At 34.6% G+C, this 22,285-nt stretch overlaps 1 protein-coding gene and 1 long non-coding RNA gene across 5 annotated transcripts; both read right to left on the bottom strand.

The window, feature by feature from the left end:
• Positions 1-13,726: 13,726 nt before the first annotated feature.
• Positions 13,727-14,899, bottom strand: LOC131063780 (uncharacterized). The gene is made up of 2 exons (XR_009111131.1): positions 14,741-14,899; positions 13,727-14,647 (listed from the first exon to the last, which is right to left on the bottom strand). It is a non-coding gene; the product is annotated as an uncharacterized LOC131063780 (long non-coding RNA).
• Positions 14,900-16,117: 1,218 nt separating this feature from the next.
• Positions 16,118-21,543, bottom strand: LOC131063779 (phosphate transporter PHO1-3). 4 transcript variants are annotated; one of them, XM_057997715.2, is made up of 15 exons: positions 21,392-21,539; positions 20,796-21,016; positions 20,276-20,564; positions 19,674-19,827; positions 19,466-19,514; positions 19,293-19,367; positions 19,070-19,199; positions 18,568-18,688; positions 18,230-18,461; positions 17,982-18,086; positions 17,755-17,799; positions 17,520-17,669; positions 17,075-17,353; positions 16,820-16,962; positions 16,118-16,521 (listed from the first exon to the last, which is right to left on the bottom strand). In XM_057997715.2, exons 2-15 carry the CDS (start codon positions 20,973-20,975, stop codon positions 16,431-16,433), a joined length of 2,043 nt encoding a protein of 680 aa, XP_057853698.1. In that variant the 5' UTR covers positions 20,976-21,016; positions 21,392-21,539; the 3' UTR covers positions 16,118-16,430. The 4 variants fall into 4 exon arrangements, with proteins under 4 accessions (XP_057853698.1, XP_057853700.1, XP_057853699.1 ...); XM_057997717.1 differs by having other exon boundaries at positions 20,318-20,564; positions 21,392-21,538; XM_057997716.2 differs by lacking the exon at positions 21,392-21,539 and adding an exon at positions 21,204-21,356.
• Positions 21,544-22,285: the final 742 nt, after the last annotated feature.

Below are 22,285 nucleotides of genomic sequence, written 5' to 3'. Positions count from 1 at the left end.
GTTAAACGGTATATGTTGTGTTTGCAATAAATTTAGTCATATGGCTAGTCAATGCAGAAATAGGATGAATAATAATGGTCCATCTTTCTCTAGTCAATATTTTAAATGCAACAAGTATGGGCATAAGTCAAATGAATGAAAAATTATCATGAATAACTTTCCAAAGAGAAGAAATTTTGGATATTATGCATGTGGTAGATTTGGACATGTTGCTAATCAGTGCAGATCAAGAGGAAATCAAGGGAATTTTAGGCCTAGACAAGAAAATGTTGTTTTCTATGCTTGTAACAAATCCAATCACATTGCAAAATACTATAGAAGCAAAAATATGAATAGTAACAATCTGGTAGACAAGAACAAGAATGTGAAGGCAGATGATAAGGTTATAGTGAAATTTGAAGAGATCAGAGATCAAATGAAGAAGATATGGGTTAAGAAGAACGATAATGATGTAGGGAGTGTTGGCCAAGTTTGTCATTGTGTTAAAAGACCAGTCTATCAATGCCTCATACAAGCTATAGAGATATGAATCACATGGGAGGTGATTAGTCCCTTGTCATGAATCCCAAGGGGAGCACTGACCATTTTGCCAACAATCTCCCCTTTAGCGTTACCCAAGGGGATTCGAACCCATGACCCAATGCTCTGCTCCCATTTATTGGCCTAGTTTTCCATTGTGTCAAAAGACCGATCTATCAACACTCGATACAAATTATAGAGATATGAATCACATGGGAGGTGGTTAGTCCCTTGTCACGAATCCCAAGGGGAGAACTGACCATTTTTCCAACATAGAGTAGGTCCACACCTAATTCTAGTGCTAGAACTTCATTCGATAACTAAGCTAAGGCATCTAGCCTTAGGGAAAGTTTTCATGAAAATCTTATAAACCCCTTGTTTGAGATTTGTGCTTGATTCTAGCAGGTTGCACAAGTTGTATTGGAAGATTGCTGATTTTTTGGAAGGAATTCTAGAAGTGTATGAGCAGATTTGAGGGTCCGTATAAGATTTTTGTCGAGCAAGTCTATGTATGTAGGGTATCTGAAAGTATTAGGGCAAAGTGTGTTTATTATACCTAAAAGATAGGTATACAGAAGATAAAAAGTGACTTAATTACTTCATTTCTCACTTTGCATTCAAAGCGACAATGTTTGAACGAGCTCTGAGAGAATATTCCAGTGAGTTCAAAGCAAGAAGGCGATTCAGCAAGAAACCAAAATCCTCTAGAATTCACAATGTGATTAAACAAGTAAGATTCAAAGTTAAACATCCTATGTCCTTAGATCAAATTGTAGATGAGATTGTTAAGAATGATAATTCAAAACCAATGTCTGAAAGGTATGAAAATTTTGATGAGAATGGTAAAAGGATATTAGAGGAAGCTACTATTAAGTATTTGCATGATTACAGTAGATATTTAATTGAAATAATGTCAGAAATACCCAAAAAGTCTATATGATATTTTAGAGATGAGAAGACAAATGGCTTATAAATAAGACGAGAGATTAAGAGAATGTGTGCTAGTCAATATATGCTTTGTGATATCTAAAGAAAAAATTGACATAATTCTTAAGCAAGCTAAGAATCAATTTAGGAGCAAGACTAGAGTGAATAAGATAATGATTGGTAAAATAGATGAAGGCATAAAGGACACCGAGAAAATTTTGACGAAAGTATTGCTTCAGAACCAATATGAAGTTATTCCAGAAAGAGGTCAAGATGATGCTCCTAAATCTAGTTTGGAAACATAAAGCATGCCATTTCAAGGTGAGCAAACAAAGGATGACACTCCTTTCCAAAAATGCAAATAGATTTTTAGGTAGAGGTAAATACTCCAAAAAATTTACAAATGAGGATGCGGCAGATAAGGGTGAAGAGGAGGAAGGAAAAGAAAATGAGGTTGAGGATGCTCAAAATCCTCCGATTAACACTATTGATCATGTTGAGACAATTGAGAAGGATGTTGTCCTAGCTAAGGTTGATGTAGAGAAGATAGTAGAGAAGGAGAAGGTTGAGGTTAATGTTGAAGTTGATACTGAAGAAAGATAAATTGTAGGGGTAGTGAAGGGAAAACATATTATTGATGATCTAAAATCTATTCAAGGCCCTATCAATGTTGCCTCTATGTCCCCCATTCAAAAGATTCAACTAGCTTCATTTGCTCAGGCCAAGGCAAGTGAGCACTTACTAAAATCACATACATAAGACAATGAACTACTTTCCCTGTCATCTAATATTCTTGAGAAAATATTGCCTTCCTATGTAAAGAATACATTAGATACTCCATCTGGATAACTGAAGAGTTTGATCAACTCTATAGATACTCATTTTGAGTCTTTGGAAAAATTAGTTGAGGTGAAGGTTCAGAATGAATTCAATTCTAAGAGGCTCGGGACACTAAAGAGAATGATTGCTAATGACATGAATACATTGGATTCTTGTGTCAAGAGCATGCAAGATGGCCTATTTGAAGGTGGTAAAATTTATAAATCATGTCTATCACTATTCAAATTTACCTAGGATATTGAGAAGAAGGACAAGGAACTTGAAACTAAATTAGCCTAGATATCTTACTCAATTGATCCACTGTCAATTTATGTGAGTATTCATGAAGATCAAATAATATCCTTACTTGAAAAGATCAGGAGTTTGAGCCATGATAGGGAAAGAATAATTGGTAGAGTTAGTGAACTTCAGAGTCATATTACTCCTAAGTTGGACACTATGCTTAGTGTCTTGACAGATGTTCAGAATGCTAAATGTGCCAGTGAACCGACAGATCTTAAATCAGTAGAGTTGCAAGCATACCTATTTAGTGGGATCATATCTATATTGGAGAGTCTCAAGAAGGGCTAGGATAGCCACTTGAATCCATTAAAGAACTCTTTTGGATATATTTTCAATTTTTTGTAAGGATTGTGTGTATATATGTATATAAAATTTTGGCTTGAAATTTTGAAATCTGGAACCCCATCTTTGCCATTGATGTCAAAGGGGGAGTCCAGAAAATTAAAAAATGTTATAATAAGCTTAGGGGGAGTCCTTTGGAGTTTTTCAATTTTGGATTTTTGGTTGCAGTGTATAGTGTTTTCGTTTTGGTCTGACACTTAGTCATTTTTCACTAAGTGTTGTCATCAATGCCAAAAGGGGAGATTGTTGGCAAGAGACAGTGCATAGATGATTCAATAATGTCATTGATGGAAACTAATGTTAATGCACCCATCCACAATTCATGATTTATTCATACCAAATGAGTGATTGAGTTTTAGTTAGGTCAAGTGAGATAGAACAAGACATCCAACAGAATGCAATATTTTGGTTGGCATTTTATTTCTAGTGAATATCTTGTGTTGTGGAGCTAGAGAAAGATTGGTAGACGTCTAGAGTATCTTATTGCAAAATCTTGGCCTCCGATGTTGATTCTTGAGTGAGTTAGAAGATCTGGTATACAGGTTTTTGGATAGAACAGTGTTCATCAACAGTCTCGTGTGGATAATCATTGTGTGGATTATGTGGATCGAATTTGGTGGTTGTTTTTGTGTTTGAGGATGGTCAACCGACATATGGGAATCTTATGGACAATTCCTTTTGGTCTGCATGATTGTTTTGGTTTAGATTCAACCGACTTGGAGAACACATTTCATTTGTGTGTTATGCATTTTTGGGCCGACATGTAGAAGACCTAATTTCATGTTGCAGATATAAAATATCGATGGATATGATCATTTTTGGAATTGGTGGCTGTGTGAAAAGTGATTGTGAGTGATTGTGTGCAGTTTCATTTGTGCAAGTGAAAGATTCTTGTTCCAGAATATTGAGGAACAACACAATTGAGTAGTATAGCAGAGCAATATGTGATTAAAAATTTTGTGCTTAACCGAAACTATACCCAAGAATTTGTAGATGCTATTTTTCAGTTCAAACATTTCAATTATCTTTTTTATAAGATATTGTCAGGTAGTGAGCCTTTCAGGGTTATAGCCCTTATTGTTTTGAGTAGTGAGCTTTAGAGAGTGTGCCTAATTGAATGTGCGTTCCCCTATGTAATATTTCTATACTTCTACAAAGTATATTGATATTGTGGGTCTCATACCCACCATGGTTTTTCCCTTGACCTAGTTTTCACATATAAAATCTAGTGTTATGATCAGTTATGGTGTTATTGTTAATTGCTTTGTGTTTCTGTATCTTTCTTTCATTCATTTGCATTAAGTTGTTAAAAGGAAAAATTAATAAGGTTAAAAATTGTAGAAAGTGTTCCTTGATTCCAACATGGCTCACTACTTGGTGGCTCACTACCAAATTACAAAAATGAGTCACTGTTGGGTTGCTCACTGCAGATACAAAAAGAAATGACCAACTGTTGGAATTCTCACTACAAATGAAAAGGTTGAATTGAGAAGGTTTGCATCTCAAAATGCATGAGATCAATTATAAGTTTAAGCTCAAATTGCAAAACTTGGACTTTATAGAAGATCCAGTTAGGATCTCTGCATCACTGTTCTACAGTAGGTCCGGTAAAGCACTACTGCACTACTCATTACTTTAATTATATGCAACTCTCACATACACTAGTTCTTTCATTTCCAACTATCTTCCTCACATCACACACTCTCTCTCTTGATCTATTATCTTATTTAACCATTCATGTACATGTATATATATTAGAGGGTTAAATTATAGAATAGTGTGTCGACCAAGGCCAACACATTATCAATAAGCTCATGTCAGCCTCTGAAATACTTCTACACAATTCCTGTACATACTTTCGATTACCAATGCATATACTAAGATTACTAGAAAAAGGACAAGGGTCATCCGGACCTAAGAGAATAGATCTATCGTCACAAGATTAAGCTCAATATCTCCAAAATGTAGACTCCACATATACTAAGGAAACCACAATCACAAAACTCAAAGGGATACTTCTGATAGCCATCAAAAAACACAAACTCTAGGATACATAAGTGATACTCGGATCAACAAGAATTCCTAACACCGGGATATTGGGGTCAATGAGAACTCAATGGGACCTCAAAAGGTCATCACTCAAAGCTATCCATGTTGCATAATAACTTCTAACCAAAAACCACAAAACCTGAACATACTGATCGCATACAATCCTTGCATAACTATATCCATATAACATACATGATGTACAAACTGATATATGGTGCATACATTGTCCGATATAGAATCAGATGATTGGTTTGACATCAATGACAATATTATTCACAAAAGTCTAACAATCTTCCCCTTTGTCATTGATGAAAAAGTATATTCCAAACATAACTGTGGCCACTCTCCCTTACTAGCAAAAATCCTCAAAACCTCATTCCTTGAACTCATATTTCTTTCTCCCCCTTTTGACATAAAGGAAAAAGTATGCCTTTGATGAAAAAGAAAAGAACAGATATATACAACCAAAAAATGTGAATCTTACACCAAAAAACTTTCAGCTGCTCTTCTTAAAAAAATATAAGATTGTAGTTTTCCTTCAGTTCTAGAAGGACTTCCCAAGAACGCATAGCCAATTTGATACTTACTGAAAGGCTTTTGCACTCAAATAACAAATCAACCAAATTTGAAAAGTTATCTGGAGCAATTGGATCCTGCTCATACTCTACTACATTCCTAAGCAAAACTAAAAAGTGTTCTAGCTTAGCTTCCACAATCTCTTTAACTTTACAAAACATGCTCACAAAGTCTTCTTTATTTCTTTGCAATAGAAAAAGATCAGCTTGAATATAATTAACTATTTTCCTCTTCTCAGCATCATTATCATTTATAAAATCAAAATATTTACCTAGACTTGTTAGTTCGGTTTCAATGGCATCAATTTTACCTTTGTGCTTCATAGTTGTTGTTGGCCAAGAGATACAATATCTATAGCACCACATATACGATATTTTAATTCCTCTATACATTTTGACATGTACTTTTGAGAAATAGTATATTCATTCATTAGACTCTTCATATCCAAGCCTTTTTCTTCAATTGACTGCTCAGACATTCTTTCTTTCAGGATCTCAGTCAAGGATTTCAAAAGCAGATTATTGATATCTTTTGGACTAATGTTTTTTTGGAGCAGATGCTTCATCAAAATGCTCTTAATTATGTCCAACTCAACCGAGGTTGAAGCCATTTCACACCAATCTTCTAAATTTCATCTGCACTGACAACCAACTTTAATAGATTAGACTCATCATCTGAGTCTCCAGCTTCCTGCTCATTCACTTCTGAAACTCCTCTAGTTGTAGGGGGATTTCAGATCCTCAATTATCACAACATTTTCTACCTTGCTTCTCTTTGGATCTAAAACACCAATAGGATTAGACCGTCTCTTTTTCTTCTTTCCTAAAGATGAATCTCCAAAACCAAAAGAGAAAGAAATAGAAACAAGGCCAACTCTCCACATATCCACAAATGATTTAAAATAGTTATTACAAATTTCCTCTTTGTTATCCAAGTTGTTTAGATATCTGAATATTTATCTTGTAATCGGCACACCAAATTCCCAAATGACATTATCTTTTGATGGAAGGGATTCTAAATAGTACATGACTAATCTCACAAGTAATGACCCATACCAGAAAGCACAATTTTTCTCTTTTGTCATCTTGATATTTTTTAACAACAATTCTTTTAGTAATTCACACAAGTCAAATAATACATTCTCCATCACAAGAAAATATGCCATATACACTGCAATCGTAGAGGTGGCTCCTTCCCTATTTATGAAATAGACTTTGTAAGAGATATTATAGGCAGCATACCTCACTACATGTATTGATGATTAGAGCTCACCAATGTGTGCCATCTTGATCAACGTGATCACCGGGGTATAAATAGTCTTTCTTAGGCCTTTTTTTCTCATTTGTGTCTCTATCCTTTCTAGAGCTCATGTCTTCTGGCGACTAGGCGATTCTTCATGGCATGCTTCATATTTCCTCCTCCTCTTTGTATAGGTAGGCCATTCTGCCCTGCCTTGTGTTTTTGCCTGCATTTTCTTGTTTTTCTCTTTGTTTTGGTTCTCTTGTGTCTTTCTTGGTATAACTTAGCGTTTTCTAAATAAGTCAAATTTTTGACAATCACCTCCACTTTTCAATCCCTTTTGGCCCTTTGAGATCTTGGGTTCCAAGATCCTAGCCTTTGTTGGCTGTCCTTGTCGGAACCTCAAGTTCCCCGGATTCTAGAGAGTTGTCTTGCTTGGTTTCACTCTTCAGAACCCTAGGTTTCTAGGATCCCAAAGATGTCATCTTTGGGTGAGTCCTAAACTCCCACCACTCTAGAACCCTGGGTTACCAGGATTCCAGAGTGTATTTTAGTTTACCTTTGGCTCGCTTTAGAACCTTGGGTTCTTGGAGTCTCGAAGCGCCCTTTGAACCACCCCCATTCAAGCCTCCAGAACCCTAGGTTCCTTGAATTCTAGAGCTTTGCCTTAAGAAATTGTGCTCCCTTTGGCCCCCCTTAGGGATCTCGAGATCCCAGAATGGTGTAATTTTTGGTACTCCCACTTCAGAAGGTTAGGATCCTGAAATCACACAAGGCTTAAGGTTCTCATGACTTCGAAATCCCGGGATCCCAGAATCCTAAAGTCACGTTGTTATTTTCCTTAAGGGTTTATTTTAAAATCAAACCTCAAAACATCGGGATTCTAGAGTTTGATTCTTTTAAAAAAAACTCCTATGGCGCTAATTATGCATTCTCTTATGCAGTTTAAATAACTCTCATGGAAGCAACAACAACCCCAAGGAAGAGAACCAAAAATTAGATCAAGCTAGAAAAGAACCCCATCACTATGAAGTACCATTATCAGGGCCAAATGTTGGTGTCAAAATTTTTAAATGAGATACAATGGATCATGCCTATAGAGATAGGGCATATTGAATTGGAGGCAATTAGGAAGGAAGTTCTGGACAAAACCTGAATGCTCCATCTAGAAGATTATGGAGATTCGGGCTCGTTGAAGCCACAATCTTTCCCCAAGTAGTCCAGCAACCTAAACTGATATTAGCAATAGCACAGTATTACAACCAAGACAATAGAAAGTTCCTAGACACCAAAGGGAATGTGGTGGTGGATCTTTCACTGGAAATGATTGCCATGAAATTTGGTATTCCCATGTATGATGAGGTCCTCCAAACAACTGAGGAAGAAGTTGTTCCCAAGTATGATGAAGTCCTCCAAACAACTAAGGAAGAAGTTGTTCATATTTTCAAAAACAATGTGGCAGCCAATAGGCACCACATAAATGAAGTGTGGCTCAATTAATCACGAAAGTCAGGTTTGAAGGCTACAAACAATATTCTAAAGGTCAATTTTAAGGATGCACCAATGGATCTAATTATCATGCTTAGTCGAGCCTTCAAGAAAGAAGACATCAAACATTATCACTTATAAATGTTTCTTTTAATCGATACCATCCTTAAGGGGAAATGATATTTTGACTAGGCAAGCATTATATCAGACAACATCCATGAGCAGATGTACAATGTAATTAAGACTAAGAAATTTTTCATGACTTCCTATGTAAATTGGGTGGTGGCTAGAAGTGGCATTTATCCAAGATTAAATACTACCGATAGATTAGGGGAAGGACTTGGTGAATAAAAAGCATGGGAATACTATACTCATTTCCCCATCCAACCATGAGGGATTCACTAGCTAGGCAAAATTATATCATGTGCATTCATATTGGGGGGTTTATTATCCCAAAAATAGGGGACAATATATTGCTTACCTAGTGAAAATAGGGGGATTTTCAATTTGAGCTATGAAAAAATACAATATCTGGTGAAAATAGGGGGGGTTTTAATTCGGGTTGTGTATTGGGAGAGCATGATAAAAAAGGAGTTTAGTGCAATATTTTTTGAAAATAGGGGGATTCTTTAGTATTCCATGAATGCACATGATATAACCTAGGTTCACTAAGTGAAGCCCCTATGCATCCAACAAGCCAAGTACCATTTCAAAAGAATTAATGATGCCTTTATATATGCAATCATTTATAGATATACAGGTGACGAAAGGTAGTGTCTCTCCTCTAAGGCCATGAAGTTGATAGAAGAATGAGGAACATGGTTCATCCAGAACCAATGGTCCACATATATCCAATTGAGCGGATTTACAGGTAACCCCCTCGTTCTCCCTCACTATTACAACAATAGGATCATTATTCTTGAGTGTGCAAGATAGGTTGTAGGACTCCAATCCCTTATGATCCTAAAGCATAAGATGGGGTAACATTCCTAATTGTCCTCGAATACTACAAGTGCCACAATTTACAAACTGCAAAGACAACTATCCATGAGTTGAAAGATCTCTACCTTAAGGAGTTTGAATATGCTTGACCAAGATATGAACCATTCGACAAAATCAAAGAAATGATGTCAGTAGAATACAAGGGGCACATACCATCTTTAGAAGAATTTTGGGTAGGAATGCAAGAAATATTTGAGGCTCAACAAAGGGGATTCTATAGGTTAACAACAACCCAAATGAGAGAATTTGACCTTGAAGATAATATTCCCAAGGACTTCAGAGATGATGGGGAACTCCTGGATCTGACATACAAGAAAATGATGGTGGATCAAAGGCCTCTCTCGCCAATAAGGTGGCTAGAGAAAGAATCTAAAGATTGAAGATGTTTCAAAATAGGTTATTGCAAGAAGCCAACATTGGCTAAATCTTAGGATTTGACCAAGTGTCGCAAGAGAAAGAAGAAAGGCAAGGCTATCGACAATCCTCCATCTAAAATAACTTAGGAATATGTGAGGAGGACAAGGTCCGAATCTAGGAAGAACACTCTGATGGACCAGGAAGCTGCTATGCCTACTATTGATAAGGAGGAATTGATGAAGCAACTAGATGCAAAGGTAAAGGATTTTCAACTCCTAAAAATAGAAGTCGAGCATAGCATAGCAACTGGGTTACTCATCATCCCACATACATCAATCACACCTATTGTGCCTACAATTGGCATTGTTTCGGTGGAAGGCACATCTCAAGCACAAGATGTCAAAGAACCTTCAATCCCTCAAGATGAGCAGCCTACTCAAACACTTGTTGAAGAACCTAAATATGAGATAGTGGAGGCCACCCAAGCACAAACATATGAGGTACATGTAGAAACCATGGAGGTAGATGAGAAATATGAACGAATGGTGCTCACATCACAGGATTAGGAGATACTATTTAAACAATTGGAGGGAGACCAACAAAAGAAGCAAGAAGAAGCAGATAAAGAGGCCTTTGAGTAAGAAGTAGGTGAGAAATTAGAAGAGTTTTCCAAGCAGCAACAGCAAGATTACGAGCAAGTACTTCAAGCAAACTTATCTCAACAAATCTCACAACCTCCACCACTTCATGAAGCACTTACATGATAGCAACATGAGAAACAAAAAGAAATAGATAAGGGACAACAAGAAGAAGATGAAGAGAAAGAGTAGCCACCTCAAACCCACTTAATAACTACTCAAGGTGACTGATAAGATGATCCAGTATGCCTCAATGGCTTACTTTCAACTTCCAGAAGAAGGAGATGATTTTATTACCAAATATCACCCTATAGGAAGCAATCACTGAGTCACCAAGGAGGGTGAAATGATCTAAGACCCTTCACCATCTCTCAAGAAGTGACTCTAGGGATATTATAGCCAATATTGTAGCTCCCATGCAAGTCACATAAGAAGGAGAACATGCTTCTCCAAAGTATCGATTCTCTTAAATCAATCTTGGTAAACAAACTAAATGGGGAGATTTAGCCTCCTTAGATGCAACCACCACCTCCATAAAGACAAAGATAGAGAAGGAGCACAAAAATAAGAAAGAGTTTAAGGCTCAACTATGATTATATAGACAGATGCTCATTAAAATGTCAAAGTCATTGAATTCAAGGATGGGTGACACTCTACCTTCCACCTCAGCACTCCCATAGGAAGAAGTCAAGTCATTCTATGAGATGAGGAAAGTAGCAACTATTGTCAAAACTTGGGCAGGAGATCAGTTGAGCAAGGTAGGAATGTTCTTACAAGATACCATGGGGGTATATGAAGATCCCATCTCATCGAGAAAGGTCTCATCCTCCATTCCACAGAGTGGGAAGCTCAGTCTGATAATTTCTCACAGAAGATCAAGGCACTTAGAAAGATCAAGAGATTAGGAGCAGGTGTAATTAGGAAAGAGCACTTATTAGGAGGAGAAGAAATCAATGGTTTGCAATCTTGTATTGTAGAACCAAGGTTCTCAAAGAGAATCCATCCTTCTTTGTTTTGTTGGAACAATATGAGTAGTATGTAACGAAAATATTGGGCAAGTATGGAAGAGATATAATATAGTTAGGTGAAATTTCTTAGGATGTGATTCTCAAGAAATGGGAAGCATATGTAGTTGAGTAATCTTCTTCAACCATTGAATTTGACATTACAATCATGGACATGTACATACACCTAGTTCTCCAATCCTACCAAGCTATACAAATAGTGGATGGCTTGGTTGGGAAGATGGAAGAGGTAAAGGAAGCCCTGAGAGATTCAAAGTATTGGATTGAGTATGTGTCTGACCCGCCTTCTACTTCAATAGACTGCTACATAGGAAACTATAGAAGTTACAAGGAAAACAAGCAGCAAACATACGACTAACTCGGAGTATACTACTTGTGCTAGCAAGTAGAGGTGGAACACACAGTTTTGACAACAACTCATATAAGAACGTGTTCCACATGCGCCACACCACCAAGCCCCAAGTTGCACTCCAATTGGATGGAACCAGGCTTGGAATTTGATAGGCTATAAGGTCATTTTTGCACTTTTAGACTGTATATTACAACTAAGAAAATTAGTGGACCGTATGTATCAACAGGCTTATTTTTCCACAAACCATATATATGACACTTAAAATTATAAATAAGTCATAAAAAATTATAATAGGTAATATATATTGATATATATTATTTTACAACGTTTATTATAAATATATGAATTTATTTAGAATATTTTAAAATGGTAGGATTAAGATATAATTGTTTCTAATTTTATTTTATTTTTATATGAATTTTTAGTATATTTTTTCTTATATAATCTTAGAAACTTTGTCAATTTATTTTTAAATATTTTTTATAAGATTGTCTTAAATATCAATATAGAAACTTCTAACAATTGAAATGATAAGATATAATCATTTCTAATTTTTTTAAATATTGTAATAAAAAAATCTAAAATAGTTTCTATTTTTATAATAAACAAGATTTTTGGGTGTTAATTTAGAAACTTACAAGTTTAAGATTTTTTTAGTGCATTACTAATTTATCATTGTTTTTTAAATTTTTACATTTTTTGATGGAATTATTTCTTTTCACCACAATTGAATTTTATTGGAACTTCAATTTTCTGAAGCTTAAAGAATTTATATTAAACTATTCACAAATTAAAAAAAAATTGACACTTAACATTTTTTTTAAAACGTAAAACGAAAGGCATTAGAATTACTAAATCGTTATAAAAAATTCATATAACAGGCAGGGGTGGCCATCAAATTCCAAGCCTGGATGGAACTACTACCACAATCCATGATCACTCATTGAGAAGTGTCAGTTGAGTGAGGTTCAAAAGCAACAACTTGCATGTCAACTGCAACCTCCACCATTTTGTAATTGGGTTATAGGCATAGTTTATTTCTAGAATATAGGGAACAAGATACTATAAATGTAATAAATCAGGCCATTTTGAGGGTCTGAAAATTGAAGATTGGAGGCAACAATTAGGAATTTATTTATAGTATTTTTATTTCTATAAATTTTAGTTTTAAACATTGTTGAACTTTCTTAGTATCAGTGCTTGCTAGAATCTATTATTTCATAATTAATCAATGCAACCTGTTTCATGGATTGTGTGTTTCATGATCTATGTTGATTGAAATTGGTATTCTTTTGATCTAACATGTTCTTTCATTCTCGATAGCATAGTTGTTCTATGTGGGTTTCATGAGTATAGTATGTGAAGTTGGTAGTCATCTCTTTCTCTATGTGAGATCATAGACCTTGCATGTAGATGGAAAGTTTCACCAGTTGCTATCTTCTTTGTTATTGATTATATTTGATCACTGTGAATATCTCTTTCAAGTTTAACACTCTTGTATGGTTATATTAGTTTCTTCTATGCACTCTATCTCTTTTGCATTTTGTTTCTAAGTGAATCTATGTACTTGCATCTTCTGCAACCAGCATACCACCTTGATCAAATAAGTTACATAGGCCTTGAACTATCCTTGCACAGTTGTGACCCAACGAACAAGACCTTGGAGAGTTGAGATTTTGTAATCTTTACTCTTTTAAGGAGAAGTTCCACCTCGTGAAGCTTGCATGTTAAGTGAGTATAAAAGGCCCATCAACACTACCGACAAAATTTCTTCACTTATTTAATTTGTTGATGATAAATTATTCTTGAAGGGAAATGGGGCATCCTAGAAAGCCATCTGAGATCAGTATGCACCTCCAAGAAGATATCTTGTATCTTCTTCAATACAAATTACAACATGTTGATACAAGCACATACTACTATGCCATAAAAGCGGAAACAAACATAGTTGATTTCTCACAATTAAGACCTTAGAGGAAAGTGATTGCAATTTACAGATCTAAGAAAATTTCAGCAGCATTACAACATACAGATTTAATACTTTAGCATCATGAAACAAGAAGAATGAGATAGAAGAGAGAACACATATATACATGGGGAAAACCCTTTCAGGTAAAAATCCCCACTCTCCAAAACATTGAGCCAATGCATTATTCAACAACAAGTTACAATAAAGTTACAGGCTCTAAGCCTTTACATGGAGATTTACATCATGCTCCATCCTGGAGAAAATCCGACAGCATAACCCTGTAATAATGAACTCCTCTCCTCTCATAAATCAGCTAAGGCATCAACATATAAATAGAGCTCAACACAAAGAGTTAGGTGCCCATGGTTTCGAAAACCATCTTCAACACCTAAGAGGTAAGTTGTGTCATAAACAATATCTTGCTAATCCCATGACACGTTGCTCATAGCAACTTCTAAGGCAACGACACCTATCTCATCAATAATAGTCATCTTGCCAAATACAATGTAAAGACAACATAGAATTTACTATGACCAAGAATAGGCACCTTCCTTACCTCACACCACTTGTACAAGTGAACTCCACCATAAATGCCAATAGCTAAAATACAACTTGCATACATAATAGAAGCTGAAAACCTAGACTCTTTAGTCAACACAAAACAATACCAAATCAATTTCCATTCCAACATAGCATCTTCCAAGTGGGTACCAACTTCCTAGAAAATAAGGAATATGCCATTTCATCACCTGCCATGTAGGATGCTACCTCACCAAAAGTTCCCACAGAGTGAATGACAACTTAGGAAGTTTATATCTTAGATAAATCAATTAGACAACAATTAATTAATTTGACATGTTAGGACTCTAAAGTTGAGACACCTTAATCCCAACAATTCTCATAAACTAAATGAAGCGAAAAGTAAAAAAAAATTGCGATCAGAATTCATGGGGAGAAGGTCTCAAAGAGTTCATAGCTTGTCTTTTGTTATTTTTGCAGATGTACTGAATAAATTCTCCACCTTCTCCAACATGCTTAGAACCTGTGGCAATATAATATTTCAATACAATTAAACAAATGTATTATTTAGATTAAAAATATCATTTTTGCTAAGATATACAAGAAGCCATGGTACCTTGTTAGAGCTTGCTGAGATAGAGGAAGATTGCACTTCTCTTAGATAAGTATCCATCACACGCTTTCCTGTAACCTGTACAAAAATGGGGAAAAGAAAAAGAAAACCAAAGTCTCTTTATTCTGTTTCTAGCAAATATGATCACATTACATTGTTGTGAAAGACTCTACATTACCTTATCGTACTTCTTTAGTATCTTTGCAAAAGCGAGAGTGTTTTAGGAGCTGCACATATACAGACCATATCACTAGTAAGTAATATATACACAATACTCTAACTAGAGGTTGTGATCAGAGAAACATGGATATTCTAAGGCATATTTGCTATATTGGTTTGTTTGAAACGTGAATGTTGCTGCCTGGAGAGGAAGCCGTTAAAGGAACCTGTAATTCTGCAGGAGAGTGAGGGCTTTGTAATATTCGATAAAGGCTGTACGTAACATCTTTTCTGCATGACCAACTTTGGGTCTGCTCACACCAAATGCGTCGTTGTTTTTTGCTGCCTTTACCTCTGTAACCACCATCACTCTCTCCATCTTCTGCTATGTTCACAAAAAGAAAGCTTTAAATCATACCCATTTGTACATAAAAATGGCTCAAAAAAATCTTAAACATCAATTTAATATCATATATATATGGAGTAATCTATAAATTCTGTTTACATTAAGGTGTCATCTAATTATAAATCGAGTTGATCCCAACCATTGATGTAAACAAAGTACAAATTCTCTATATTATTTAAGTAAATTGAGTATTATTAGTTAAATATTTATATACTTTTGTGGGGGGCTCTATCTATTTTCTATAATAATTTAAATATAAGAATCAGTCTCGTATTCTAAATGAAGTAATTTCTAATGTTTAGATTAGATTTAGGTGTCATCTAATCATAAACGGAGTTGATTACAACCATTGATGTAAACAAAATACAATTTCTCTATACTATTCAAGTAAATTGAATATTATTAGTTTAAATACCTATATCAATATCCTGATCACTTGAACGGTCATATACTTTACACGTGACAAGGGATCGTTTTGTGTCTATGAGAGTCTGCAGCTGTACTTGGAGCTGTTTCCCTCTAACAAGGTATTCTTTATCTTTGGATCTGTAAAACTTGTTGACAATGTTAAGCTGAGAATCCAGCCTAGAAAAGAAAACTCGATCATACTCTGTCTATTGAATGCAGCTGTGTTGGTGACAGGGTGCTGTTCTCTGCTTGCAATATGCTGTCTTATTTTAATTGATTCAGTCTTTATTAGACTGAATCAATTAAATTAGGGCTCTATTAAATAATTATACTAATATATTTCACTTGAGCTAGTTTCTATCAAAACTTGACGAAATAAGTCTTGTTTCCACAATTAATATAAAGAATGGACAAAATAAATTAACCCTTGTAAAAGTATTCATATAATAAAACTAGGACATGTATACATATTTTCTTGAATTTGATTGTAATATGTGCCACTTAAGAATCATCTTATAAATTGTTGGGCAGCATAAGTCCACATAAGAATCATGCTATAAATTGTTGGGCAGCATAAAAATTGGTTACAATATAAATTCCACCAGGTAAAAGTTTATAAAACTAGGACATATACATAATTTTCTGGATTTGATTGTAGTATGCGCCACTTATTGTTGTGCACCATAAAAATAAGTTACTTCCATATGCCATATAACTTAACTATGTATCTTGATCACTGTCTTTAAATGGCAATGGAACAGTTTTGACTGCTCTGAATTTGCCCACATTGTTGAGGTGCTCATTCTCTAGTCTGTAAACAAAATCAATATTGTAAGAAGGTTAGGTTAAATTTAAAAGAAAAGAATAATTTTAATCTATTTATGACAATGAGATATGAAAATTAAAACTTATTATATTTTAATTAATATTGCTATGAATGAATATGAAGGAAATATAAAATTATAATTAAAATATACTTTGCTCTTTTTTCATGTGAAATAGTAGGGGTTACGAAAAAGCTTTCTTTTAACTTGATCATGAAGGGAAAGATTTCAAGAATATCCAAGTGTACTAAAATATAGTCTAACCCATTATTATGTAGAACAAACCTGAAAAAATTCCACAAGCCTCGACGAGCAATTTCTGCCATTCCAAGAATGAAGTCTATATACTTCTGATAAGTGGGTCCGCAGGGCATGACTACGTGTATAATTGAATACAACCATGCTAATCGAAGCACTGCATTCACAACCTGCAACATGTGATTCATCAAAGACCACGTTTAATGACGTAGAATTCTCTTGTGTCAACAATGAACATAGGGATTCTACAAGGAGTAAAGTTTAGGGTTTCATAAAAATCACCATTGAAATGAAATATGTTCTCTTATTCTTCAAGATCAGTTGATCTCTAAGCCAAGGGTTCACAGACTTGCGCTGAAGTAGACCCCAATCCATCACAACATCCCAATAAAACTGATAAATAGTTGCGATGCTAGAAGATATCATAAACAGTACTAGAAACAAATTTGTACCACTGGTCTCAAATTTAAGTCTTATCAATACTGCTATAAGCGCAGACAGATACTTTCCCCCATTTGCAATTTGTGCAAGGTCTTTCTCGTCCACCCACCTCCTCACACACTACCTTATGAAAAGAAACATAAATAAATAAATATTGTTCATAAAATTTAGATTAGATAAGCACATAAAGAGCCTGGACCCATTTTCATATTATTCTTAAAATTGAATTTATTACTAGATTTAGAAATACCGACAAATAAATAAATTTGGGCTTTTGCAAACTCACCTGCATAAGTCTCCACCAATATGGCAGCACTGCAATGATGTATTGGAAGTGAATGAAGGGGCTTGAGCATACTGAATTGTCCGGGTTACTGTGAAATATGTGACTTGCATGGTAGGAAGAAATGTACCCAAGAGATCTAAACGATGTGATCTACAAAACAGATTGAAATGATATATGGCTTCTAAAATCAAAAACCCAAACCATAGATTTGCAATGTACAAACAGATAAATCTACCTGGCTTGTAAACTGATCAGCAAGAAAAAAGTCAGCAAATTCAACCTGTTATTACATACCATTCAAACCAAATTAGTAATCACAAACATTGAAATGAAAAGTGTGATCACACCCAATTAGCTATGACAAACTACCTTATAATTGGTGCACAAATAAGTAGTGAAATTAGTAATCATAAATCATGGAACGAAAAGTGTGATGACTCCTAATTAGGTTTGGAAAACTACCTTGTAAAGTGGTGCACATAAAATTCGCCATAAACACTGGATAAAGTAAAATCTAGCTGATCTGTAACAAATATCAAAAGGAAGGAATACAAACAACAGAATCACCTGCATCCAAATGGGATTCTTCAATCAATTTTTAGATGCTGAGAAATACAACACTTGAGAACAACCATTAAAAAAACATAGAAATTGATAGAATTTAATAGGAATACAAATCTACACATATACCATTATATATAACAACTTACCATAAAAATGGTAATGGGAATTATTTTTCCCATTGGAAACAAAAGGAGGTGTGCAACAATAGAGGTAACAGCAATGGTGAATAGACCAGTGCTAATAGTCACGACTTCCAGGCTTCTCAGTTCTGTACCAGGTTCAAACTCAAAAATAAATGCATAATTTATGCGGGTTCTCGTCCAAAAGTAGACATTAAGACCATACATGTAAATGTGGAAAGGTATAAGGATTGATGTGCTGCCAAAATACCAAGCATGATGATTTAGTCCATATTTATTGGGCTAAAATTAAAAACAAATCACCAAGGACAACTGTTGTAAAAAACTTATAGAAATCATACTACCTTAAGATTGGAAGTACACTCGTTATAAAGCTTTTGCTTATCACGTAACTCGCAATGTGAGGTTGACAAACCGCAAGGACAAGTGCCAGAATCAAACCCCAAGAACAACCTGTAAAAAGACCTGCAAAAGAAAATCTCCCATTTGAATACAAATTCTATACCCATAGGAAAACAGTCTAATCTATGAAAAACCCTAGTCTTTAGGTACATTGTAATTTTCTAACCTAGACCAGTGTCAGAAAACTTAGGGATGACCTATAATCCATTTTTCAAAAGCCATTTTTTTTAAAGACTATCTAGACTAATTTTCATGTCTACTTAATGATTCCAAGCTATCAACTGTGAGGTCACAAAAGAACCTCATTTCCATACAAACATTCAACAATATCATCTCAGAACAACAAAACTACAATTCAACCTACTGACAAAATTTCTTCATTAATTTAATTTGATGATAATAAATTATTCTCATAAACTAAATGGACCCAAAAGTAAGATATACCTAAAGAAAAAATTTTGCGATTAGAATTCTGATGGGGAGAAGGTCTCAAAGAGTTCATAGCTTGTCTTTTGTTATTTTTGCAGAAGTGTGTAGTAAACAGATTCTCCACCTTCTCTAACATGCTTAGCACCTGTGGCAATATAATATTTTAATACAATTAAACAAATGTTTTATTTAGATTAAAAATTTCATTCTATTTAAGATATACAGGAAGCCATGCTACCTTGTCAGAGCTTGTTGAGAAAGAGGAAGATTGCACTTCTCTTAGATAAATATCCATCACACTCTTTCCTGTAACCTGTTAAAAATGGGGTAAAGAAAAGAAAACCAAAGAGTCTTTATTCTGTTTCTAGCAAATATAATCACATTACATTGTTGTGAAAGACTCTACATTACCTTATCATACTTCTTTAGTATCTTTGCAAAAGCGAGAGTGTTTAAGGAGCTGCATATATACAGACCATATCACTAGTAAGTAATATATACACAATACTTTAACTAGAGGTTGTGATCAGAAAAACATGGATATTCTAAGGTATATTTGCTATATTAGTTTGTTTGAAACGTGAATGTTGCAGCCTGGAGAGGAAGCCGTTAAAGGAACCTGTAATTCTGCAGGAGAGTGAGGGCTTTATAATATTCGGTAAAGGCTGCACGTAACATCTTTTCTGCATGACCAACTTTGGGTCTGCTCACACCAAATGCGTCATTGTTTTTGCTGCCTTTACCTCTGTAACCACCATCACTCTCTCCATCTTCTGCTATGTTCACAAAAAGAAAGCTTTAAATCATACCCATTTGTATATAAAAATGGCTAAGAAAATCTTAAACATCAATTTAATATCATATATATATGGAGTAATCTATATATTCTGTTTACATAAAGGTGTCATCTAATTATAAATCGAGTTGCTCCCAACCATTGATGTAAAACAAAGTACAAATTCTCTATATTATTTAAGTAAATTGAGTATTATTAGTTTAAATATTTTTATACCTCTTTTTTGGGCGTCTATCTATTTTCTATAATAATTTAATAAATATAAGCATCAGATAGATGTATTCTAAGTGAAGTAATCTATAAATTATGTTTACATTAGACTTAGGTGTCATAATCATAAACCAAGTTGATTCCAACCATTGATGTAAACAAAATACAATTTCTCTATACTGTTCAAGTAAATTGAATATTATTAGTTTAAATACCTATATCAATCTCTTGATCACTTGAACGGTCATATACTTTACCCGTGGCAAGGGCTCGTTTTGTGTCTATGAGAGTCTCCAGCTGTACTTGGAGCTGTTTCCCTCTAACAAGGTATTCTTTTTCTTTGGCTCTGTAAAACTTGTCGACCATGTTAAGCTGAGAATCCAGCCTAGAAAAGAAAACTCGATCATACTCTGTCCATTGAACTTGCCCACAAACCAACTCCGTTTCATACACCATCTCCTTTCCACCGCCACCGTTTTTGTCTGCCTTACAATGATGTATAATCTGCCCATAAAGTAAATTCATATCAATACAAATCTAAACAGTAAAATACCTGTGTTTTTAATTTACATGCACCTTCTATATGTAACATATGTCAAGTTGAGGTCTGATTCGATTGAAAATAGTTTTTTTATGATAATAACGAGGTCCAATCTCCACCCAACCACATAATACGTATCAGAAAAGGTGACACACCATCTAAGAACAAAAACTTCTTTCTTTCAATATATTTACCAGAGAAGAAGAAGGGGAATGTTTATTGAATGCAGCTGTGTTGGTGACAGGGTGTTGTTCTCTGCTTGCAATATGATGTCTTATTTGTTTGATGTCCTTCTTAAGCTGCTTGTAATTCACATAAGCATTTCTCCACTCTGCAACAAGCTGGGCTTCTAGCTGCTTTTGAAACTTCACCATTTTCTCACTTCTGAACCAATAATCTTCTTATCTACAACTTACTGCAAAATTCATAAGATTTTTGTAAAATATTTGAAATTCAAATAACAGGATCTATATAGTCTCCTCTTTTTTTCTGAAATAAAGCTACAACACAATGCTAATACTTAAAGTTATACACAATACAGATGGTGACCTAATTTTTTTGAATATACCTTTCCTCGAGTTCTCATAAGAGGAAAAACATACCAAAAAAATTTTTTATTGTGCAGGAAGCCGAAATCTACTGCCAAGTTTTAGAAGAAAGAACAGAAAATCTCATCCCTTAAGATATTACATTGCAGAAAAGATTATGAAGTTCCAATATATTGGTTGTAGAAATTAACAAGTAATTCGCATCAGATACTCAGTTGAATTTGAACAGACATCTATCTAACCTTAACAAAATGGTATTTCAAAGGAAATAGATTTCTTTTCCTTCAAAGATTGCAACACATTTGGAACACAAATTGTCATCAACTTAATGCAGATATAAGTTAATGAAGATAATGAAACGCAGCATTGTTGTGTGTGAAAGAATAGATAGGTGTATATAGAGCATTTAACAGTTTGAAATGAAAATATAGAGATACGAGTAATACAAGTAAGGTCGTTTGGAAAAGAGAAAAGAATCAGAACCACAGTAAAGCGAGTACGTCACGTTTCCTGCCTACGCGTGCTCATCGTTACTTAGTCTACGGAGATCTTTACGCGTGTACCAACAACCCTTCTCCACCGTATATTATAGGAACTTGCACAAACTATAACATATTAATATCTTTGTAATTTTGTGAGCAAAACAATGACGATGATATTGATATCGGTGACGGTGAAATACAGCAAAGATAAAACATAAAACTAGAGTTGGTTGAAATCTTTCCTCTTTTTTAAATAGTTAAAGTCATTTTTTTTCTTAGGTTGGAACTTCTTCTCTTAGAAACTAAGGATTGAGGAGTATCCATACCAACAAATTCATTTGGGACATAATGGCTGCCTCGTCCCTTATGATGTTGGAGCCTTGCACTTATCAAGACTAGATCTCTCATGATGTTGGAGCCTTGCACTTATCAAGACTAGATCTCTCGCAGGTTCAAGGTTCATATTATTGTTATAAGAAAATTTTAAAGATTTAATATTTATTAGATTATATAGATATAGAATTTGTGTTTTAATGAAATATATATTTAAATTTTAGCTAAATTCTTATGAATAAGGAATTTTTTTGTTGTCTTTATATAGTAGTAGGTGATAACATTATCAAGGTACATGCATCTAAATTATAAATGTCTTTT

This window comes from Cryptomeria japonica, chromosome 5 (genome assembly GCF_030272615.1).
Source record: "Cryptomeria japonica chromosome 5, Sugi_1.0, whole genome shotgun sequence".
In the NCBI taxonomy this organism is placed as follows: domain Eukaryota; kingdom Viridiplantae; phylum Streptophyta; class Pinopsida; order Cupressales; family Cupressaceae; genus Cryptomeria; species Cryptomeria japonica.
The sequence above is the reverse complement of the archived record's forward strand: the minus strand, read 5'-3'. Positions and strand labels throughout refer to the sequence as shown.

Excerpts from the sequence above, each read along its gene's own strand:
- LOC131063779 (XM_057997715.2), bottom strand. The coding sequence starts at position 20,975 with ATGGTGAAGTTTCAAAAGCAGCTAGAAGCCCAGCTTGTTGCAGAGTGG. Across the intron at positions 19,515-19,673 it reads ACTCTCCTGCAGAATTACAG|CTCCTTAAACACTCTCGCTT; the intron begins GTTCCTTTAACG and ends GTATATATGCAG. Across the intron at positions 16,963-17,074 it reads GAACATATTTCATTTCAATG|GTTGTGAATGCAGTGCTTCG; the intron begins GTGATTTTTATG and ends CACATGTTGCAG.